This window comes from Trichomycterus rosablanca, chromosome 3 (genome assembly GCF_030014385.1).
Source record: "Trichomycterus rosablanca isolate fTriRos1 chromosome 3, fTriRos1.hap1, whole genome shotgun sequence".
Classification (NCBI taxonomy): Eukaryota; Metazoa; Chordata; class Actinopteri; order Siluriformes; family Trichomycteridae; genus Trichomycterus; species Trichomycterus rosablanca.
In genome coordinates this window covers 4,231,024-4,253,052 of record NC_085990.1, presented here as the reverse complement: position 1 = coordinate 4,253,052, position 22,029 = coordinate 4,231,024, and the positions used below count along the sequence as shown (strand labels likewise).

Sequence of the window (22,029 nt, the reverse complement as noted above, 5' to 3'; positions counted from 1 at the left end):
CTATGTACAGGACAGATAAACAAAACCTGTTTTAAGTACTTTAAATAAAACAGTTTTCATTTATAGTTTTAGTCTTCTTGCCATGCAGGGTGTGCCTGAGTTAAAGGTCAAATATTCAGACTGGCAACTTTACTAGAAACACGTGTACACCTGCAAGTACATTTAATTATCATATCATCCAGTAATGTGGCTCCTGCGGTATGCATTCAATCATACAGACACTGCACAGACATTCACTTACAACGTGAGAATAAAAAATGACTTTGCTGGATGGTTGTTGGTGCAGGACGAGCTTGAGTTTAAATGTCAAAAAGTGCTAATCTCATGGGAGTGGCAGTAATGCAGGTGGAAATACCGTGTCAATTAAAGATGTCAGAGAAGAACGGGCAGATTTCTGAGCTGACAAAGGCTACAGTAACTTAAATAACCATGCCTTAAAAAATAGAGGCGACAAGACACTCCCATCAGCCAAGAATAAATACCTGGGGCTACAGTGGGCACAGGTTTACTGAATCAACCAGTTAAAAGATTAGAAAAACACTCAAGTTTTGCTGAATATCTATTTCTGTGGCACCGTGCAGAGGATAGGATCATAATTTAGAATAAATAGCATTAATTTATGTCAGTGTAACATATCAACCACCTTACTGGCACACACTGGGTTCTTTAATACTAATGAAGCTTTGTTTGAATGCCAGAGTCTATCTAGTATCCATGTACCCATATTTTTACCTTCAGCATAATATTGCAGCCATCACCAGATCTGAATCTAAATCATACACTTTATATAAACTATGGCACCAAGAATTAAAGCTGGTCTAAGAGCAAGGCAAGGTTTTGCTCAGTACATGTATGGTGTTTCTACAACCTCAAATCAGAAAGTTTTAAAATAAAAACACAAAGTTTCTTACATTTACTTTGACTTTTATTTGATGTCAGACAGGATGAACCCGAGATATTTCATGTTTTATCTGCTCAACTTCATTTCATTTATTAATAAACATCCATTCCTGCATTTTAGGCCTGCAACACATTTCAAAAAAAGTTGGGACGGGGGCAATTTAGGGCTAGTAATTAATGCAGAAAAGTACATTGAGATCTTAGAGCAACATGTGCTGCCTTCAAGACGTCGTCTTTTCCAGGGACGTCCAGCATTTTTCAACAAGACGATGCAAAACCACCTGCTGCACACATTACAAAGGCATGGCTGCGGAAGAACAGGGTAAGGGTACTGTACTGGCCTGCCTGCAGTCCTGACCTGTCGTCAATAAAGAATGTGTGGAGGATTTTGAAAGGAAAAATGCGCCAACGACGACCCCGTACTGTTGCACATCTTAAGACGTGTTCACAGGAAGAACGAGACAAAATAAAAGCTGAAACACTAAATCACTCGGTCTCCTCGGTGCCAGAACGTCTTTTAAACGAGGTGAAAAGGAACAGCAGCATTACAAAGGGGTAAATGCTTTATGGTCCCAACTTTTTTTGAAATGTGTTGCAGGCCTGAAATGCAGGAATGGATGTTTATTAATAAATGAAATGAAGTTGAGCAGATAAAACATGAAATATCTCAGGTTCATCCTGTCTGACATCAAATAAAAGTAAATGTAAGAAACTCTGTTTTTATTATTATATGCATTTTCCATACCGTCCCAACTTTTTCTGATTTGGGGTTGTAATCAAGTAGACAGTGAGTGTAGATCTTCTTCTTTCCTTTAAGTCTACACATCTTACTAGTTTTGGTTCTCTTCTTATCTGTCACGTGTCAACAAGTTGCCAGTCACACTCAATAAGGTAGTGTTAATTTTCTGTGTACACCAACATGATGTGCTACCATCATACCACTGTCTATGGTTCGCACATTAAGTACCGTACAATCCCCAACCTGCTGCCCTGAGCACTTCACAGAAGCCAGAAAGCTTTGGTAACAGCGTCAGAGCTGAAAGATCTCGTCTTCTCTGTCCATCAGTTTTCTGGTACGTTTAGTGATGGTAAGTGGCACAGCGCCCAGCATTGCCAGCTGGCTCGGGGGAGAGCTCCTGGTATTCTGACTGCTGTATTGAAGCGTTTCCATTGAAGAAAACCTTAAAACAAAAGATTTTTTTTATTAATTAGGATTTAACACACATACAACATGTTGGCAACACTTTATTAAAGGAGAACCATAATGTAAAAACAAGCACACACAAATCTTTCATTCATAAACAGTGTGTGTTATAGACAAGTATATATTTTTTTATGTCTGCGTGAGTAGGAAGGATTTGTAACTTCACGTTTGTGTGTAACCATGAAAGTGTGAATCTTTGTGTGTATCGCCACATGACATTGCAGCAGGAAATAGAGCAACGTGCACCTTTAGCTCATCTTTATATCTGATTTTTTGTACTATTTTTCCACAGCTTATTGTTCTACTATTGCTTGAATGTAAGAGCAGTTGTATTTGTTTGTTTGTTTGATTTTGTTTGTTTGATGTGGTACATAGGTTGCGTATTGTAATTTAAAGCAAATTATAGAAGATGTTTTAGATTTAAATGCGTCCAAAAAATTAGTATTGGCCGCTCAGGTGGCGCAGCGGTAAAAACACACGCTGGAACCAGAGCTGGGATCTCGAACACATCGTATCGAATCTCGGCTCTGCCTGCCGGCTAGGGCTGAGCGGCCACATGAACGACGATTGGCCTGTTGTTTAGATATGGGTGGGATTAAGCCGGATAGGATCTCTCTCTCAAAACTAATGCAATTACGACCTCTGCTGGCTGATTGATGGCGCTTGTACAGAGATGAGAAAAGAGTGCTCTCAGGGTGTGTCTCTCCGTACACAACGCTAAGCTGCATTGCACTCGTCAAAGTGTAGGTGATAAGATGCATACGGCATGCTGCCCACAAGTCAGAGGGGGCGTGGGTTAGCTTCGTTCTTCTCAATCAGAGCGGGGATCGGCATTGGTGGAGAGGAAGCATGACGCAATCGGGCAATTGAACGAGCTAAAAGGGAAAAAAAAGGGAAGAAAATGCATAAATAAAATATTAAAATATATATATGTAGTATTTTCCCTGGTGCTGTTGTCTTAAGTAGGTTTTGTATATCGTTTTCATTAAAGAATTTCAGTCTTCTGTGTTTAGCAGTCCATCAATATGTGTTTAATTGTTAGTCTATCTTTACATAGCTGGCAAGTTGGTGCATCTTCCCCTGTAAGAAGGTGCTTGTGTGTCACCTTGGAGTGTCCAATGCAGCATCTTGTAAGGATAGTCTGATTTAGTCGACTGTCCATTTTAGTGTAGCATTTTCCCACCTTTGGCTCTATTTCATATAGTTGTTGTGAGGTTTGCTGTCCCATTCGTTTTGCCATTTTTTTTTTTTTTTTTTTGAACTGGTTTTTTATTATTTATCACACAGAACAATACATACAAATTTCCAACATGTATGAGATGTATTCATAATCACAAAAAAGAAAAAACAAAAGTGGTAAAAAACATAAATTAAATAAATAAATAAATAATAATAATTAAGAGAAGAGGTAGTTACAGTTCTTGCATTTCAGGCATTAATGGTAACCATTTTTTGTTAAACAAATCTGATCTTAGCTGTAATCTTGCTGTAATTCTCTCCATAATAAAAACCTTTTTAACCATATCTCTCCATTGTATAATGTTAGGTGGTTGAGGCTTTAACCAACACACTGTAATCGCTTTCTTTGCTACCAGAAGCAGAATTCTTAATAAATATATCATGTCCCCGTCAGTCACATTGTCAGGTGGTATACCTAGTATATATAGTGCAGGGTCTAATGCAAATCTGATTCCTAAAATTTTAGTAATCTCTTTTTGAACTCTTTTCCAAAATTCTGATAATTTAGGGCAGTCCCAAAATGTATGAGTCAAGTCCCCCACTTGTCCACAGTTCCTCCAACATAGCTCAGATGTATTACTATATTTTGATGTAACAGAAGGTGTATTGAAGTATCTCATTTTTATTTTCCAGTCAAATTCCCTCCATGTTGGACTATTAGTTAGTTTATGGCCTGCTATGAATGTTTCTTCCCATTCGTCATCTGTTACTATAATATTTGCCTCTAACTCCCATTTTTCTTTAACCTCTATATTATTATCTTCAGAGTCCGCCTGTAACGCTTTATACAGTTTAGATATTATTCCTTTTTTAGTCTCTTCTTCTGCATATGTCATTAATAATTCCTCTATTTTTGATGATTCTCGGCAAATATTCTCCCATTCCCTATGTTTCTGGAGGTAATGTCTTACTTGGAGGTATTTATAAAAGTTGTGAGTTGGTAGTTCAAATTCTTGTCTAAGTTGTTCATATGACTTCATGTTTTGCCCACTGAACAGTTGTGCAATGTATATTAACCCATTATTTGCCCACATTTTGTATCCTGCATCCATAGTAGATGGCACAAAATCTGGGTTTATTGCTATTTTAGTGGCTCTACAAATGGAATTGGATAATTTTAACTTCTTTCGCACCACTGTCCATATTTTCATTGTTCCCCTGATCCATTCATTTCCTATTTTTAATTTTCTCTGTGTTCTTTCAGTTAAAAATGGAAGTGACTCCAATGGTACCACTTGGCATGACCTTTGCTCCATTCCCACCCATATTGCATCTGTCTCTTTAGTTATCCACATGATTACCGCTCTCAATTGTGCAGCCCAGTAGTAATTTTTTAAATTAGGTAGATTTAATCCTCCTTTGTCTTTTGGACAAAGAAGTGTCCTATATTTAATTCTAGCTTTCTTATTTTGCCATAAAAATTTTAATATATATTTATTTAATACTTTAAAAGTAGAGCTAGGAACCCGAATAGGCAGTGATTGAAATAAAAACAACAACCTTGGTAGGACATTCATTCTAATAGTTTCTATTCTTCCTGTCAGGGTCAAAGGCAATATCTCCCATCTAATCAAATCCTTTTTTATCTCCTTTATTAATTTCCCATAGTTCTCTTCATATAATCCAGATGTTACAGGTGTGATAATAATACCCAGGTATCTAAATCCTTTATTAGTCCATTTAAACTGAACTTTCCCCTCTAGTTCTTCTGGACATTTTCCTGAGAGCATCATAGCAATTGACTTAGATTCATTGGTTTGGTATCCTGATAGTTCCCCATACTCCTTTAAGTTAATCAATAATGCTGAAATAGATGATGTTGGCTCACTAATGTATATCAATATATCATCTGCAAATAACGATACTTTATGTTCTATGCCCCCATCATCTCTTATTCCCTTTATATTGTTATTTATTCTTATTGATTCGGCCAATGGTTCAATACATGCTGCGAACAATAATGGACTAAGACAATCGCCTTGTCTTACTCCTCTTTTAAGATAAAAAAATTCTGAACAGTAACCATTAACTCTTACCCGTGATTTTGGATTTTTATATATTACCTTTACCCATTTTATGAAGGTTGGATGAAACCCAAAAACTTCCAATGTATGATATAGAAAATTCCATTTTACTCGGTCAAATGCCTTTTGTGCGTCTAGGCTGAGCAACATGGTTGGCTGGGGATTCTTTTTAGTGCATGACACAATGTTTAACGTTCTCCTAATATTATTAGCCCCCTGCCTCCCTGGAATAAAGCCTGTTTGATCTGTTTTAATTAATTTAGTTATGTATCTCTGCATTCTTTGTGTCAGTATGCTTGTTAATATTTTCATATCCATGCAGAGCAAACTAACAGGTCTATATCCCTCACAAGCAGTTGGATCTTTGCCCTCCTTATACATGACTGAAATAATGGCCTCTGACCAAGTTTTTGGTGGGTCATCTGATGATAAAGAATAATTAAACACGCTAGCTAACACTGGTGTAATCTCTTCTGCAAATTTTTTATAAAATTCTCCCGGGAACCCATCGGTGCCCGGGGATTTATTATTTTTAAGGGTTTTTATTGTATCCAAAATTTCCTGTATTGTAATTGGTCTTATCATTTCATCTGCCTCTTCTTCTAATAATGATGGTAACTGTAGTTTTTCAAGAAATGTTTGTGTTTTTTTGTCTGTGATGTCAGATTCTGAGTCATTATATAATTCTTTATAATATTCTGCAAAGGTCTCTGCTATCTCTTTTGGCTTTCCCAGAATTTGTTTGGAAGTAGGGTGTTTGATTTTCGAGATTGTCCTATTTGTTTGTGCTTTCCTAAGTTGGAATGCTAGTAGACGGCTTGCTCTGTTGCCCATCTCGTAGTATCTTTGACTTGTAAAGCGTAAAGCTCCTTCGGCTCTATATGTCAAAAGTTCCTCTAGTCTGTGCCTGGTGTTTTTCAATTCGAGAAGTGTGTTGTTATCTCCTTTACTTTTATGTTCTATTTCCAATTCTTTAATTTTACTCTCCAGGTCTTTTTGTAGTTTCATCCGTATTTTTTTTAGTCTAGATGTTATTTCTATTATTTTTCCTCTTATTACTGCTTTACCCCCCTCCCATAAGATTGACGGTGATACTTCACCGTTATCATTTAATTGAAAGTATTCCAGTAAGCTTTGTTTTATTTCTTTTACCACCTTCTCATCTGACAGGATCGATACATTAAGTCTCCAGTATTTATAAAAATATTCTTTATCTATCTCTATTGTTAGTGTGATGGGGGCATGATCACTTATAGTTATGCTTTCTATGTTACAGTTCAGAACTTTGTGGGTATATTGCTGGGAAACACAGAAAAAGTCTATTCTTGAATAACTTCCATGCGGATTTGAATAGAAGGTAAAATCCCTCCCTCTTGGATTATTATTTCTCCATGGATCTACTAGACCTAATTCTCTAATCAAATTATTTAGTGCCTTAGACTTTGTTGTGATTGGTCCCTGTTCTGGTGGCAGTCTGTCTATTTTCCCATTCTGTACCACATTAAAGTCTCCTCCCATTATTATCATCCCCCTTCCATTACTGGTAATCACGTTTGCAATGTTTTTTTTAAAAAATATTTCTTTTTCCTCATTCGGAGCATACACATTCAATATCGTTAGAGTTATATCACCTATGTAGCCAACTACCATTACATATCTTCCCATGTTGTCTTGTATTACATTTTCTGCAGTAAATGGTACGGACTTATTTATTAATATGGCTACACCCCTTTTTTTCCCACCTGAGGCGTAAAATACTTGATTTACCCAATCCCTTTTCAGTTTTTTACATTCACCCTCCATTAAATGTGTTTCCTGTAGCAAAGCAATTGAGCACTTTAGTTTTTTCAGTTGGCTCAAAATCTTCTTCCTTTTGATGGGGTGGTTTAGTCCATGGACATTATACGAAACAAGATTCAACCTATTCATATAATTTTCTTTTGAAACATATTGGTTCTGTACCTCTTAGAAAACAATACAGTTAAATAAAGCAAAAAAACCACATTGTACAAAAAATAAACAATATGCATCTCCTTTCGAACTAATGTACAATAACAACAGTATGTGACTTCCAAAAGTATCATGCCCAGAGAGATGTGGCATGTTCTCTCTGGGAGAATAATGCTATGTGCATCTGCAACTTCCCAGCTGTTACACAAAGTTGCCATTTACTCTAACTGAGTGTCTATCTAACTCCACCCAACCAATATTATTGTTGTTTTATATAAACAATGTCTCATTAGCCTCCTTTATTTATGTAAAGTGTATTCTACATTAGGCTGATGTTAATTGTCTCTTTAATTTCAAGGACTATATTCATTTATGTGTTTATTCAAATCATTTCTTTGAGCCCTACCGTACTGCCCATATAAATGAATTCAGTCTATGGGGTCCTGCCAGTTAGCCTCTGTATTTTGCATCTGTTTTCTTTTTCCCCTTCTCCTTGTCGCCATGGTCCAGTTTTCTTGTGTCATCCCTCTCCGTAGATTATCTGTCTCATCTTCCTCCACACTGATCCCCATTTCCCTCAACATCGGTGCCGCTTCTCTTAGTGTGGCATAGGTTTTAGTTCCTGATTGCAATAGCACTTTCAGCTGTGCAGGGTATGGTGATTGTGCCTTCACGTTTTTCTCCTTTAGTTTTTTAATCACGTCCCTCACCTGTTTCCTCTTTTTCTGTACTTCGGTTGTGTAGTCTTGATTAAAGTAGACAATCCGCCCCTCGTACGTGATCTTTTGTTTCCACGCTTGCTGTATTATGTGATCTTTTATCCGACAGTCTAAGAACCGGACAATGATTGCTCGTGGGGGGGCGTTTTCTTTCGGTTTAGGAAGCAGAGAACGGTGTGCTCTTTCAATACGGATTTCTAGATCATCCGCGATTTGCATTGACGTGCGAATAAATTCCGTTATAAAACCGATAGTGTCATTTTTCTCAGATCCCTCCGGAATGCCATGAATCCTTATGTTGTTACGTCTCATCCTTGACTCTAAATCGTCACACTTTGCGGCTAGTTTTACCTCTTGTTGCAGTAGAAAAGCGACTGACTTCTCCAGCTGCGTTGTTCTGTCCTCCGTGTTTCCTAGCCTTTCTTCCATGTTTACTGCGCGATTTTCTAGATTAGTTGTTCTCTCCACTAACTCTCTCACACTTGTTTCTAATCTTGCCAAAGTTCTTTTGCTATCATTCACTGCATCTGTGTGTTCTTGTCTGAGTTTGCGGATTTCCATCAGTATTACCGAGTCTTGTTCTTCTTCCGCTATCAATTTCCCCCGCGCCATCTCTTTCTCAACTTCGGTTCCTCCTTCTGTAGTATTATCTTTCCTTACAGACCTCATTTTCCTTTCCATCTCTTTCGCTGGGCTTCCTCAGTCCTTTCTTTATAAGTTTATCTCTCTTTCTGCCGTTTATGTCGCTTAAAGGTGCTAATTTTAATTGGTTTTATTAGAGCTATGTTTTCTGCTGCCTCCTTCTACATAGCGCCACCGGAAGTCCTTCTGCCATTTGTTTTTAATAAGAGAAGATTTTTGGAAAGGCGCCTGTGTGTTGGGGTTGGGGGTCGCGTGGTGATCGTGTCTTCAGTTGATGTTCTAGCAATCTGATCTGAAGAGCAGTTGTAGCCTAGTGGTTAAGGTACTGGACTAGTAATTGAAAGGTTGCTGGTTCAAGCCCCACCAATTTCAGGCACCAATGAGCAAGGCCCTTAACCCTTAATTGCTTAGACTGTATACTGTCACAGTACTGTAAGTCGCTTTGATAAAAGCTGAAATGAAATTAGAAATGGCGATTCTATTATTCTATATTATTTATTTACTAGGATTTTAACGTCATGTTTTACACTTTGGTTACATTCACGACAGGAACGGTAGTTACTGGTTACACAAGATTCATCAGTTCACAAGTTCAATGTCAAACACTCCAATTAACCTTACTTAATGTCTTTGCACTACGGGAGGAAACCGGAGCACCTGAAGGAAACCCACACAGACACTGGGAGAACATGCAAATTCCACACAGAAAGGACCCAGACCGCTCCACCTGGGAATCGAACCCAGGACCTTCTTGCTGTGAGGCGACAGTGCTATCCACTGAGCCACCGTGCCACCCTATTACTCTAAAACATATTATGGCCTGCTGTATTACCGTTACTAAGGGACAGTGGTAGCCTACAGCCACTTTTGGGTACATGAGCAAGGCCCTTAACTCTGTGCTCCAGGGGTGCCATACAATGGCTGACCCTGTGCCCTGACCCCAGCTTCCAAACAAGCTGGGATACGCAAAGAAAGAATTTCGTTGAACTGTACATTGTCTGTCGTTGTCTGTATATGTATATATGAGACAAATAAAGGCATTCTATCTATGACAGACCAAGAACTTACTGCAGGAAGAATGACTGCTCGCACCCTTTATTAACATCCCACATTTCATGACAAGCTTTATGCATTTACTCACTGTTTTTCTCCTGTTTGACACGTCTTCACGGCGGCTTGTTTTGATTCCCGGATCAAACCGTCCATTCTTCTGAAATAGTCTGATGGAGAAAGATCTGCAGCCACTTCTGGACTTTCAGAGTCTGTTCCATTCTTTGCAGAAACGTGATGATGTGAATTACTTTCTTTGTCTTTCTGACTTGACTCCTCGTCACGAAGTTCATTCTCGCTGGTAAATGATAGAGATTCTGCGAGTACAGGGATGTAGAGGAATTTTTTCAGGAATATTGAATCGTTGGTGTACAGTCTGTTTGCTCTTTTGATTTGCTCCATCTGCAAAGCACAGATAACAGGTTGAGTCAGAGAGATCAACAGTTTAACAGAAGTCAGTCACCAACAAGGTAAACATTTCTAAGTGTTTAGAAAGTGTAAAGATTTTGAAAGTCTCAGAATCACTACTGTACTGGTGTAATTATAGCAAATACACTATAGGTACACAATAATGTCAATTATGTCACGTGCTAAGAATGGTTTACCATCTTAATAAGATCAAGTGTCCTACAGTTTCGTCTGGCACATGCGTTGTGTGGCAGTGGTTTCCACTAGATTTATAAGTTACATACAAGTGGCACAGCAAGAAGGTCACGGGTTCGAACCCCAGGCGGGGTGGTCCATGTCCGTTCTGTGTGGAGTTTGCATGTTCTCTCCATGTCTGCGTGGGTTTCCTCCCACAGTCCAAAGACGTGCAAGTGAGGTGAACTAGAGATATAAAATTGTCCATGACCGTGTTTGACAATAAAACTTGAACTGATGAACTCACACCTAAAGGCAATTTAGTATCTCCAATTAACCTGACTGCATGTCTTTGGACTGTGGGAGGAAACCCACACAGACCATGCAAACTCCACACTTGCATTTATTTATTTATTATGATTTTAAGGTCACGTTTTACACACTTTGGTTACATTCATGACAGGACAGGTAGTTAATGGTTACACAAGTTCACTGCACGTCTTTGGACTGTGGGAGGAAACCGGAGCTGCCGGAGGAAACCCACACAGACACAGGGAGAACATGCAAACTCCACACAGAAAGGAATCGAACCCAAGACCTTCTTACTATTCAAACATGTTTAACAGCATGTAAACATACTCACAGACACGCCGTATTTCAGAGCCAGGCCTTGTAACGTTTCTCCTGGTTGAACTTCATGCTCGATGCGTTTTTGTCGGATGGACAGAGACGAGGTTAAACTCCCGTAAGATTTAGTGCGCTGTCCGCGGAGCAGCCCGTCCGACATCACGAGTTTCAATTACTATCACAACTGTGGGTGTTGATATTTTATCAGCTCGATTAGGACGTCAAAACACATCTGGAAGATCGACGTGGTTGCTACGTACAGATGTGTATTGTCAATTAATTTGGCCGGTCACTTATCCGACAGTACTGGCTAACCTCCACTTACTTTCCGAACCAAAACAGTAACACTAGCAATGCCAGCAACCTGCATAAGTCGTTATAAAGAGTTCGCATTTGTGCTAAGCTAAAAAGCTAACGTGAAAACATGTTAGCGAACTTTTCTGACAGCCCATATTACACTGTTTACTACATGTAACCCTCACTTTTTTACAAGCTCTACCTGTCATATACACATAATAACATAATAAACATGCAGTCGTTGCTAGCCTGTTGTCTTTTTTAGTTTTATTTAGCAGTAGCAACTGTTTCAATTGAGGCTAGCCAAACGAGCTAATGCTACAAGCTAAACTACGTTTCCCGTGTTGCCATGGCTTCCGCTCGCCTTTAAAAGTCCACCCACGAAAAATCATGCAACATTCAAGTGCTCAGTACAGTCCTATTATAAAGTGCTACTTTCTAAAAGACAGTTTAATCAAGAGAGACGAATGATTCCTCAACACCGATCACTGAAACTCTAAAATCTTTTAGTTTTAATATTAAAGCGGGACGTGTTAAAGTTTTTACCTTTAAGGGACGTTAATTTGTAACATTTAGGTAGGGAACTCATAGACACTGTAATTCTGTTAGCACACGAAGGTAGCATCATTTGGTTTTATAAACCGGAAGGTGTGTGGACCAGCACATCTATGAATTCATTGGGGTCAGTTTTGGGTTCAGTTTTGGGTTCAGTTTTGGGTTCAGTTTTGGGTTCATCAGCCAAGCATGTCTTTCAAAAGAGAAGGTGATGACCAGAGTCAACTGAACGTTCTGAAGGTAGCTGTTATTTATGTGTTAATAATCTATAAATGAAGAAATACAGAGTAAGAATAGCATCACGGTGTTCCGCACATTACGTTTTGGCTGAGTGTTTGATAAAACTTTTATTTAATTTTACATTTCTTTATTTCTTTATTTTTACACTCACTACCGCTTTATCTTAATCACCAACGCTTCGTTCTGATTACTGCAGTTTTGTTATAATAACCACAGCTTTATCATGCTTATTACCAGTTAATTCTGATCACTACCAGTTCATTCTGATCATTACCAGTTCATTCTGATCATCACAGCTTTATCCTGCTTATTACCAGTTAATTCTGATCACTACCAGTTCATTCTAATCATCACAGCTTCATCCTGCTTATTACCAGTTCATTCTAATCACTACCAGTTCATTCTGATCATTACCAGTTCATTCTAATCACCACAGCTTCATCCTGCTTATTACCAGTTCATTCTAATCACCACAGCTCCATCATGCTTATTACCAGTTCATTCTGATCACTACCAGGTCATTCATCCTGCTTATTACCAGTTCATTCTAATCACTACCAGTTCATTATGATTATTACCAGTTTGTTCTAATCATCACAGCGTCATCAAGCTTATTACCAGTTCATTCTGATCATTACCTGTTCAGTCTGATCACTACCAATTCATTCTGATCATTACCAGTTCATTCTAATCATTACCAGTTCATTCTGATCATTACCAGTTCAGTCTGATCATTACCAGTTTATTCTAATCCTCACAGCTTCATCCTGATCTGGCCAACATAAGCAGACACTTGGCAGTGTTATCGATTTAATAATGTAGATATAATTCTGCTGTGTTAAAAACTTTACACCAACATCGTTGTTTTTTTAAAACAATTAGGTCGACCTTTGACTTCATTACAATTTTTTTTTTTTATGTGTAATTAATAGGATCTTCATAAGAAAGCACTAAAGTTGGTATGGTTAGTTTTATAGTGGTGCCAGACCAACAGACCAACCAAACATATTTGGACTGGTACCAACATGAATACTGGTACCACCCCCCCCCACGACCCTAATCTGCAACTATTTACTGTAACTAGAAGTAAAGCCATTTTTAATTGATTAACTCATATACAGAGTAAAATGCTGTTTTACAACTATTATTAGCAGACAATAAGTTACACATTTTACATTGTTAATACTATATATAAATAACTTGTGTGCTCGCCTTTGATTATATCAGTGCTGTACCTGATGTTTTACTGTTGCAGAAACGGCGTGTTGCAGACTTGCTGTCTAACTTCATACCAGAAGACGAGGCTTCTTTACTGAAAAATGGAAGGTAGTTTATATCCTCAGTGTTCTCAGTATAAAGCTAGAACACATTACCTGACTACAGGTTGCTGCATACATGACTGAGTTGTATTTCGTCCACAGTGGGCTGAGTGGTTATATAATAAAAATATAATATTGTAAAATAACATAGAGTTTATTGAGTAGGGATGTAACGATGCACTCTACCCACGATGCGATATGATTCACGATACTGGGTTCACAATACGATTTTTTTCCCGATTTTTAAAACAAAATTAAATTGAAGACAAATTATGACGAAGTTTCCTTTCATTATTTCTCTCTAAAAAATAAAATAAAATACTGCATTTGTTCTTATCTTTTATTTATCTAAATAAAGAATACCCTTTTATTTCTGAGGTAGGTACAAACTATGCAAAACAATGCTGCACATTTCCCACATTATATAAATAAATGAATAATACAAATAAAGAAAGTATCCTCAAGTTCCACATCTTCACCTGCTGTCGCCATGTCACTAAAGCAGTGTAGTGACAGGGTTGCCAGGTCAGTCAAAAATCACCACCTCACAACCTTTAAAATTTCACCCATTTCGAATGATTCCCAATTTGGCTGGAAAACCCCGAACCTGGCAACTTTGTGTAGTGACGTCAACCAGGCGAGGTGGATAGCGCCAAGGCACTCTGCTGTTTAATTTGAATATCGATTCGTTTTACATCTCAATCGATTTGAGTCGTGGCATTTTTGCATTGATTATTAACTGTTTTGTGGTGCATCGTTACATCCCTGTTATTGAGTATTGTTAAGTATTGTCAGGTGTCAAAAGTCAGGCGTTTTTGACACCCCCCTACATGTTTAAGGATTGGAAAGAGCCCCATTTATTTGATGCTTTCTGATTGATTTATTGTACCCTAAGAAATGCAAGCCATGGGCATCACTATCTGTACATGTAACTATTACTACATGATTCACTCATTAGATTCATGTGATTTACCATTTTCTATTTGTATTTTGATGTTTAAAACACCTATATTAGAATAAATGAATAATATTAATATGTCAATCTGATTACATCTGTTCTACCTCTGCATTGTATAGGTATTGCTGTTTGGTATGTTCTCATCGTCCCATTTTCGATACAGTGGACATTCTGACTGTACACAGAAAAGGAAAGCGGCATCTTGAAGGTTTGCTGGTTCTTTGTTTATCTTTTTATGTTTTATTATATGATTTATGTAGATTTTCCACATTTTGTCTGGTCTCTCACTTTTTTAAGGTATAAAATGGTTTTATGGCAAAAAAACTCAGCTAAAACACGAGGTTGTTAAAAGACAACATCAAGAATATGTTAAACAAGAAGATAACCGACAGGTAAAGCAGATTGTTCACACTGTTTACTGTTGTGTCTTTAACAGACTTGATAAGATATTTTAACAGACAGATCGTTTTGTTCATAGGAAGCCGGCAGTTCCGCACCTTTACTCACAGAGACACGAAAAATCACCCATCATGCTTTACTGAGAGCCACTCCTTACAGCAGCTGCCATAAGAAAGCCTGGTAAATGCTGGGTTATTAACTGCATGTACTGAAAACCTTTTAGAGATCATCTGTAGAGATAAGTTTAAGCCTAAACATCACAATATATCTATATATAGTCTGATATGCTCAGTAAGCTACAGCATAACGTATTAATGTATTAGTTTAGGTTTTTTTTTTACATATCACTATTCTGCCTATGTTTTATTTGTTTTATGTACAGTGTATCACAAAAGTGAGTACACCCCTCACATTTCTGCAGATATTTAAGTATATCTTTTCATGGGACAACACTGACAAAATGACACTTTGACACAATGAAAAGTAGTCTGTGTGCAGCTTATATAACAGTGTAAATTTATTCTTCCCTCAAAATAACTCAATATACAGCCATTAATGTCTAAACCACCGGCAACAAAAGTGAGTACACCCCTTAGTGAAAGTTCCTGAAGTGTCAATATTTTGTGTGGCCACCATTATTTCCCAGAACTGCCTTAACTCTCTTGGGCATGGAGTTTACCAGAGCTTCACAGGTTGCCACTGGAATGCTTTTCCACTCCTCCATGACGACATCACGGAGCTGGCGGATATTCGAGACTTTGCGCTCCTCCACCTTCCGCTTGAGGATGCCCCAAAGATGTTCTATTGGGTTTAGGTCTGGAGACATGCTTGGCCAGTCCATCACCTTTACCCTCAGCCTCTTCAATAAAGCAGACAGAGGTCTTAGAGGTGTGTTTGGGGTCATTATCATGCTGGAACACTGCCCTGCGACCCAGTTTCCGGAAGGAGGGGATCATGCTCTGCTTCAGTATTTCACAGTACATATTGGAGTTCATGTGTCCCTCAATGAAATGTAACTCCCCAACACCTGCTGCACTCATGCAGCCCCAGACCATGGCATTCCCACCACCATGCTTGACTGTAGGCATGACACACTTATCTTTGTACTCCTCACCTGATTGCCGCCACACATGCTTGAGACCATCTGAACCAAACAAATTAATCTTGGTCTCATCAGACCATAGGACATGGTTCCAGTAATCCATGTCCTTTGTTGACATGTCTTCAGCAAACTGTTTGCGGGCTTTCTTGTGTAGAGACTTCAGAAGAGGCTTCCTTCTGGGGTGACAGCCATGCAGACCAAGTTGATGTAGTGTGCGGCGTATGGTCTGAGCACTGACAGGCTGACTCCCCACCTTTTCAATCTCTGCAGCAATGCTGACAGCACTCCTGCGCCTATCTTTCAAAGACAGCAGTTGGATGTGACGCTGAGCACGTGCACTCAGCTTCTTTGGACGACCAACGCGAGGTCTGTTCTGAGTGGACCCTGCTCTTTTAAAACGCTGGATGATCTTGGCCACTGTGCTGCAGCTCAGTTTCAGGGTGTTGCCGATCTTCTTGTAGCCTTGGCCATCTTCATGTAGCGCAACAATTCGTCTTTTAAGATCCTCAGAGAGTTCTTTTCCATGAGGTGCCATGTTGGAACTTTCAGTGACCAGTATGAGAGAGTGTGAGAGCTGTACTACTAAATTGAACACACCTGCTCCCTATGCACACCTGAGACCTAGCAACACTAACAAATCACATGACATTTTGGAGGGAAAATGACAAGCAGTGCTCAATTTGGACATTTAGGGGTGTAGTCTCTTAGGGGTGTACTCACTTTTGTTGCAGGTGGTTTAGACATTAATGGCTGTATATTGAGTTATTTTGAGGGAAGAATAAATTTACACTGTTATATAAGCTGCACACAGACTACTTTTCATTGTGTCAAAGTGTCATTTTGTCAGTGTTGTCCCATGAAAAGATATACTTAAATATCTGCAGAAATGTGAGGGGTGTACTCACTTTTGTGATACACTGTATAAGCCATACAGAGAGACAGAGAGAGAGACAGAGAGAGAGACAGAGAGAGAGACAGAGAGAGAGACAGAAAAAGAGACAGAAAGAGAGACAGAAAGAGAGACAGATAGATAGACTCAGACAGACAGATAGATAAACACAGACAGACAGATAGGTAGATAGATAGACACAGAAAGAGAGACAGATATATAGACAGATATATAGACAGATAGATAGATAGACAGACAGATAGACTTAGACAGACAGACAGAGATAGATAGACACAGACAGACAGACAGATAGGTAGATAGATAGACAGACACAGAAAGAGAGACAGCTATATAGACAGACAGATCAACAGAGAGATACACAGATAGAAGACATGCAGACAGATAGGTAGGTAGATAGATAGATAGACACAGACAGGCAGAGAGACAGCTATATAGATAGATAGATAGATAGATAGATAGATAGATAGATAGATAGATAGATAGATAGATAGATAGATAGATAGATAGATAGATAGATAGATAGATAGATAGACACAGACAGGCAGAGAGACAGCAATATAGACAGACAGACAGACAGACAGACAGACAGACAGACAGACAGACAGACAGACAGATAGTAGGTAGGTAGGTAGGCAGACAGACAGACAGACAGACAGACCTGTTGATGTTATGAATTATGTTTTGGTACATTTACAACGTCAGTAGTTAATTAACACCTAAAATGCAACATGACATTTTATGTTACTTTTAGAGCTGCACTGTGTGTGCTTTGTTTATCCTTCACAAGATGGCGCCATCCATGACTGTTATACAGTACACAGAGTTTTAAACCCTTTTTAAAATATAAAATACAGCTTTCATTTGCAAACATATAAAATATGTTATTGTAATTAATACATGAACAGGCAACAACAAAGTGTGCAACATGTGTATAGTAAAGCAACAGCCTGTTCATGTTCTAATCTAACAAACATGATTTATACAGTAAACCTTCCTCCACTGTAACTTTAACTAAATCACATCACGTATTTGTGGGGGTATTTACAGACAGGGACAGGCAAGCATTCAGTAACAGTATCATTTAGCATCACAAGATGCTCTTTGGGATATTGTAAAATCATGCTGGTATAATACAGGTCATCAGATTTCAGCTTAAATGCACAGTGACACCCACAAAGAGGAACATACCAAACACAAGAAATTATATTATTCATGTAATACAACTATTTATTCAAAGTAAAGTAAAGTACAGTATTCGTAGTAAATTTTGGGAAAAAAATATATTAAAATATAATAATTTGCATTAGTGTCTCTACTGTATTTTGTTTTACCAATTTACACTTATTACTTCTTTTTAATTTTAAGTGAAAGGACTGAAAACCCCTCAACTCAGCTGGATCCAGACTTCCGGAGCCATCATGGTAACAACAGCAGGCCCATTCAGAACGTTATACCCACTGCTGAAATAAAAATCAGTAAAGAAACCAAACCTGTCTGTGGTCAGAGAAGTAAGTCTGATATGCTCAGGAATCTACAGCATAAAGTTTTAATCTGTTAGTTTTTTATTTTACTTATCACTTTTCTGCCCGTGTTTTATTTGATGTATGTTTTTTCAGCAAGTACAAGCCAGTGCCAGAATGAAATACTGAAAAGAAAAAAGGAAAGCGCCTCGGTTGCCGCTAACACTCTGGAGTCTGAGCCTCTCACAGAGCAGAGACGCAGAGAACTAGAGGAATACCTGAAATTAAAGAGGTGCAGTATAATTCAGCTGATTTATACACACGTTTAATGTCAGCACACTTCATCATACAGTCTGCTGTGTTAAAAAAATAAAATAAAATTTCCATGTTCCTGTGGAACAAACAGTTGGTCACCCTGTTCTGCTATACATTTACATTTTCAGCATTTAGCAGACGCTTACAGTACTGTGACAGTATATAGTCTGAGCAATTGAGGGTTAAGGGCCTTGCTCAAGGGCCCAACAGCAGCATCCTGGCAATGGTAGGGCTTGAACCAGTGACCTTTGGATTACTAGTCCAGTGCCTTACCCACTAGCCTACAACTGCCCTCAACATTATTTAATTTTTCTGTTACAATTTTTTAATTAAATTACATTTTTGACATTTAGCAGACACTTTTATCCAAAGCGACTTACAGTCTAAGCAACTGAGGATTAAGGGCCTTGGTCCAGGGCCCAACAGTGGCAACCTGGCAGCCTCTATTTAATACAATTTAGAACATGACTACAGGGATTTTCATTTATTCAGTTATAAGAGCATTACTGGGAATTGGAACTAGTACAGGAGGTATTACTGCACAACATTGCTTATTGGAATGAATTGGAAAGCCGTTTACAACAGCATTCCTATTTATTCTACTGTGCTTTTGGGTTGGAGGCCAGAACACAATCCGGACCGCTTAAGTTCTTCCAAAACAATCTTCCAAAGCAAGCTGGTGCGTGGTCATGCTAAGACAGCAAAGGACCGTCCTCTGTTGTTACACATTTACATTTTTAGTATTTAGCAGATGCTTTTATCCAAAGTGACTTACAGTACTGTGACAGTATACTGTCTAAGCAGTTGAGGGTCAGGACCCCGACAGGACCATCACAGAGCAGGTATTATTTAGGTGGTGGATCATTCTCAGCACTGCAGTGACACTGACATGGTGGTGGTGTGTTAGTGTGTGTTGTGCTGGTATGAGTGGATCAGACACAGCAGCGCTGATGGAGTTTTTAAACACCTCACTGTCCCTGCTGGACTGAGAATAGTCCACCAACCAAAAATATCCAGCCAACAGCCCCCCGTGGGCAGCGTCCTGTGATCACTGATGAAGGTCTAGAAGATGACCAACTCAAACAGCAGCAATAGATGAGCGATCGTCTCTGACTTTACATCCACAAGGTGGACCGACTAGGTAGGAGTGTCTGATAGAGTGGACAGTGAGTGGACACGGTGTTTAAAAACTTCAGCAGCACTGCTGTGTCTGATCCACTCATACCAGCACAACACACACTAACACAACACCACCATGTCAGTGTCACTGCAGTGCTGAGAATGATCCACCACCTAAATAATACCTGCTCTGTGGTGGTCCTGTGGGGGTCCTGACCATTGAAGAACAGGGTGAAAGCAGGTTTAAAAAAGTATGTAGAGAAACATATGGACTACAATCAGTAGTGGAGCTGATAAAATGGACAGTGAGTGTAGTGTATTTAATATTGTATTTGTAAACAGAACTGCTTATTGGAGGAATCTGGTTTACAAAACAACTTTGTATTACCAGTATTGAGCAGTACTGAATATTTATTTGGTTTCAGTGCTGGATGGATACAGGATCCCAGTGGAAAATGGATAAAGGATGAAAACGTGGAGTTCGATTCAGATGAAGAAGAACCGGCCTCACTGTTACCATCTAGTGAGGATACATAGTCACTGCAGCGAGTTCTGTGGCTGAAGAGTTCTACCTGCTTCCTCAAAACGACTTCCTGTTTTCAGTTTAACGTGCAGAAAATACAGGAAAGCAAAAGGAACCGCAGAAGGAACGGCTAACCAGTGAGGAAGCTGGTTTCACATGCAAAAATGTTAAGTATGTGTCTTACTGTTCACTAAGAACACAGTCAAAGTACCAACAAACAGGTCGTTATGTTTGGGACAGGGTTTTTCAAGACAGTTTGGGACTGTCTTTCAAGCGACACAAACAACACAAATGATGCATCTTCCACTCTCTGCTCTGCTCTGTACAATCTGGTCCCACTGTGGTTTAGTAGGTGTAACATCAAGCCTCCACAAGGGGGCATTCGTGTACAAGTTAATTTAATTTTTTTTTTTTCTGCTACCCCTTTTGGCTTACAACCCTGTTTTAGGATGCTGTTACCCTTATTGAAATACCAGAATGTATTAATATGGACGAATATAAATTAAAACCATCCTTTCATCCATCACAGAACTATTTCATAACCAGTCAGTTTTTTATGTAAGCTCACATTTAGTACCTGATTAATTACAGACATTTTTTCAACTGTTACCAAAGCTGTCAAATTATATCTGCAGTCATGACATTTAGTAGGTTGTCTATCAGTCTCCCAATCCACCACTCTACTGTGCTAAAAAATATGTTAAATAGTGTACCACCAGAGGTAACACTGTGTAGTATACAGTGGTGGGCAGTGGTAGGTTGGTGGTTAAGGTGGTTCAATCCCACCTCCAAATTGCCGAATAACACACCAAGGATGACATATAGACCAAGTCATACACACAGGGTCAGAATCGGCCTCACCAGAATAACCCACCAAAACCTGATAAAAGGAGAAAACAACCTGTGAAATCTGCCAAACACCCATTATGATAAAACACATCCTGATATCACTGCTTATGCACCTTAAAAAGGTACAGTCAAACCAGCCCGATTTATCTGGACACAGGAAAGTGTAGTTGGTGAATAATCTAGATTATCAAATTGTTAAATGTATGTTAATTAATAAATTTACAATAAATTAATAAAAGATGTGATTTAAATGGTACAGTGGTAAAATACACTAACACACCCGAGCTGACGTCTCTGTAGGGTGGATGCTGAAAGGAATTCTTCATAACTGATGCAATTACGACCTCTGCTGGCTGATCGATGGCGCCTGCACAGAGACCAGGAATCATGGGGTCGATGTGTGATTCTCCATGCACAAAACTGAGCCCTGTATGAACTCATGTGCAGGTGAAAAGATGTAGTCGGCTACTGCACACGAGTCGGAGGGGGTGTGTGTTAGTTACAACTCTCCTCTGTGATGAGTGGAGGTCAGCAGCATTAGAGAGGAAGCGAAATGCAATCGGGTAACTGGATACGGCTACACTTGGAGAAAATTTGAGGAAAAAATGCACAAAAAATGTCTTTTAGACAAAGATGAGTGTGTTCCAGTTAATCAATCATAACGCATCAGTTGCTGAAATCATAAAAAAATCGTAAGTGTCCCTTACAAGTGTGGATTTCACTGTGGAAATAAAATTAATCATTCAAACTGCTTGTTAGTGTATTTAAAATATTGTTTTTGACTAAATGAATACCATTGTAAGAAGATATAAGGAATAATGATATGCTACCTCATGTATTTACGTCAAGTATCTTTCCATGTTCACAAATGAGAAACAGAATCTCTCATGACATTAAGTCACAGCTCAGGATCCTGCACCGAATACCTTAGTGGGGTGTGTATGTAGGGTGTATGTAGAGCCACTGCTGCTCTCTCAGTTTTGACCACAGTGATGTCCAGGATGTAATTAACACCAACAACCAAAAGCGGTCCAATTTTAAAATTA

At 38.8% G+C, this 22,029-nt stretch overlaps 2 protein-coding genes across 3 annotated transcripts; one reads left to right on the top strand and one right to left on the bottom strand.

The window, feature by feature from the left end:
• Window positions 1-1,644: 1,644 nt before the first annotated feature.
• On the bottom strand, window positions 1,645-11,223 carry lysmd1 (LysM, putative peptidoglycan-binding, domain containing 1). The gene is made up of 3 exons (XM_062992481.1): window positions 10,954-11,223; window positions 9,820-10,130; window positions 1,645-2,081 (listed from the first exon to the last, which is right to left on the bottom strand). Exons 1-3 carry the CDS (start codon window positions 11,095-11,097, stop codon window positions 1,931-1,933), a joined length of 606 nt encoding a protein of 201 aa, XP_062848551.1. The 5' UTR covers window positions 11,098-11,223; the 3' UTR covers window positions 1,645-1,930.
• Window positions 11,224-11,878: 655 nt separating this feature from the next.
• On the top strand, window positions 11,879-21,707 carry scnm1 (sodium channel modifier 1). Of its 2 annotated transcripts, XR_010011337.1 has the most exons (9): window positions 11,879-12,029; window positions 13,285-13,355; window positions 14,426-14,514; window positions 14,604-14,698; window positions 14,785-14,885; window positions 18,083-18,225; window positions 18,334-18,469; window positions 20,037-20,305; window positions 21,284-21,707. XR_010011337.1 is itself a non-coding variant. In XM_062992480.1 (8 exons), exons 1-8 carry the CDS (start codon window positions 11,979-11,981, stop codon window positions 20,146-20,148), a joined length of 798 nt encoding a protein of 265 aa, XP_062848550.1. In that variant the 5' UTR covers window positions 11,879-11,978; the 3' UTR covers window positions 20,149-21,228. The 2 variants fall into 2 exon arrangements, 1 of the variants encoding a protein (XP_062848550.1); XM_062992480.1 differs by lacking the exon at window positions 21,284-21,707 and having other exon boundaries at window positions 20,037-21,228.
• Window positions 21,708-22,029: the final 322 nt, after the last annotated feature.

Bases quoted from the DNA above. Each gene is read 5' to 3' on its own strand.
- scnm1 (XM_062992480.1), top strand. From the start codon at position 11,979: ATGTCTTTCAAAAGAGAAGGTGATGACCAGAGTCAACTGAACGTTCTG. The intron at 14,515-14,603 runs GTTTGCTGGTTC...CACTTTTTTAAG, and splicing joins AGGAAAGCGGCATCTTGAAG to GTATAAAATGGTTTTATGGC. The intron at 18,470-20,036 runs GTGCAGTATAAT...ATTTGGTTTCAG, and splicing joins GAATACCTGAAATTAAAGAG to TGCTGGATGGATACAGGATC.
- lysmd1 (XM_062992481.1), bottom strand. From the start codon at position 11,097: ATGTCGGACGGGCTGCTCCGCGGACAGCGCACTAAATCTTACGGGAGT. The intron at 10,131-10,953 runs GTGAGTATGTTT...TGTGCTTTGCAG, and splicing joins CTCTGAAATACGGCGTGTCT to ATGGAGCAAATCAAAAGAGC. The intron at 2,082-9,819 runs GTGAGTAAATGC...TTTTGTTTTAAG, and splicing joins TGTCAAACAGGAGAAAAACA to GTTTTCTTCAATGGAAACGC.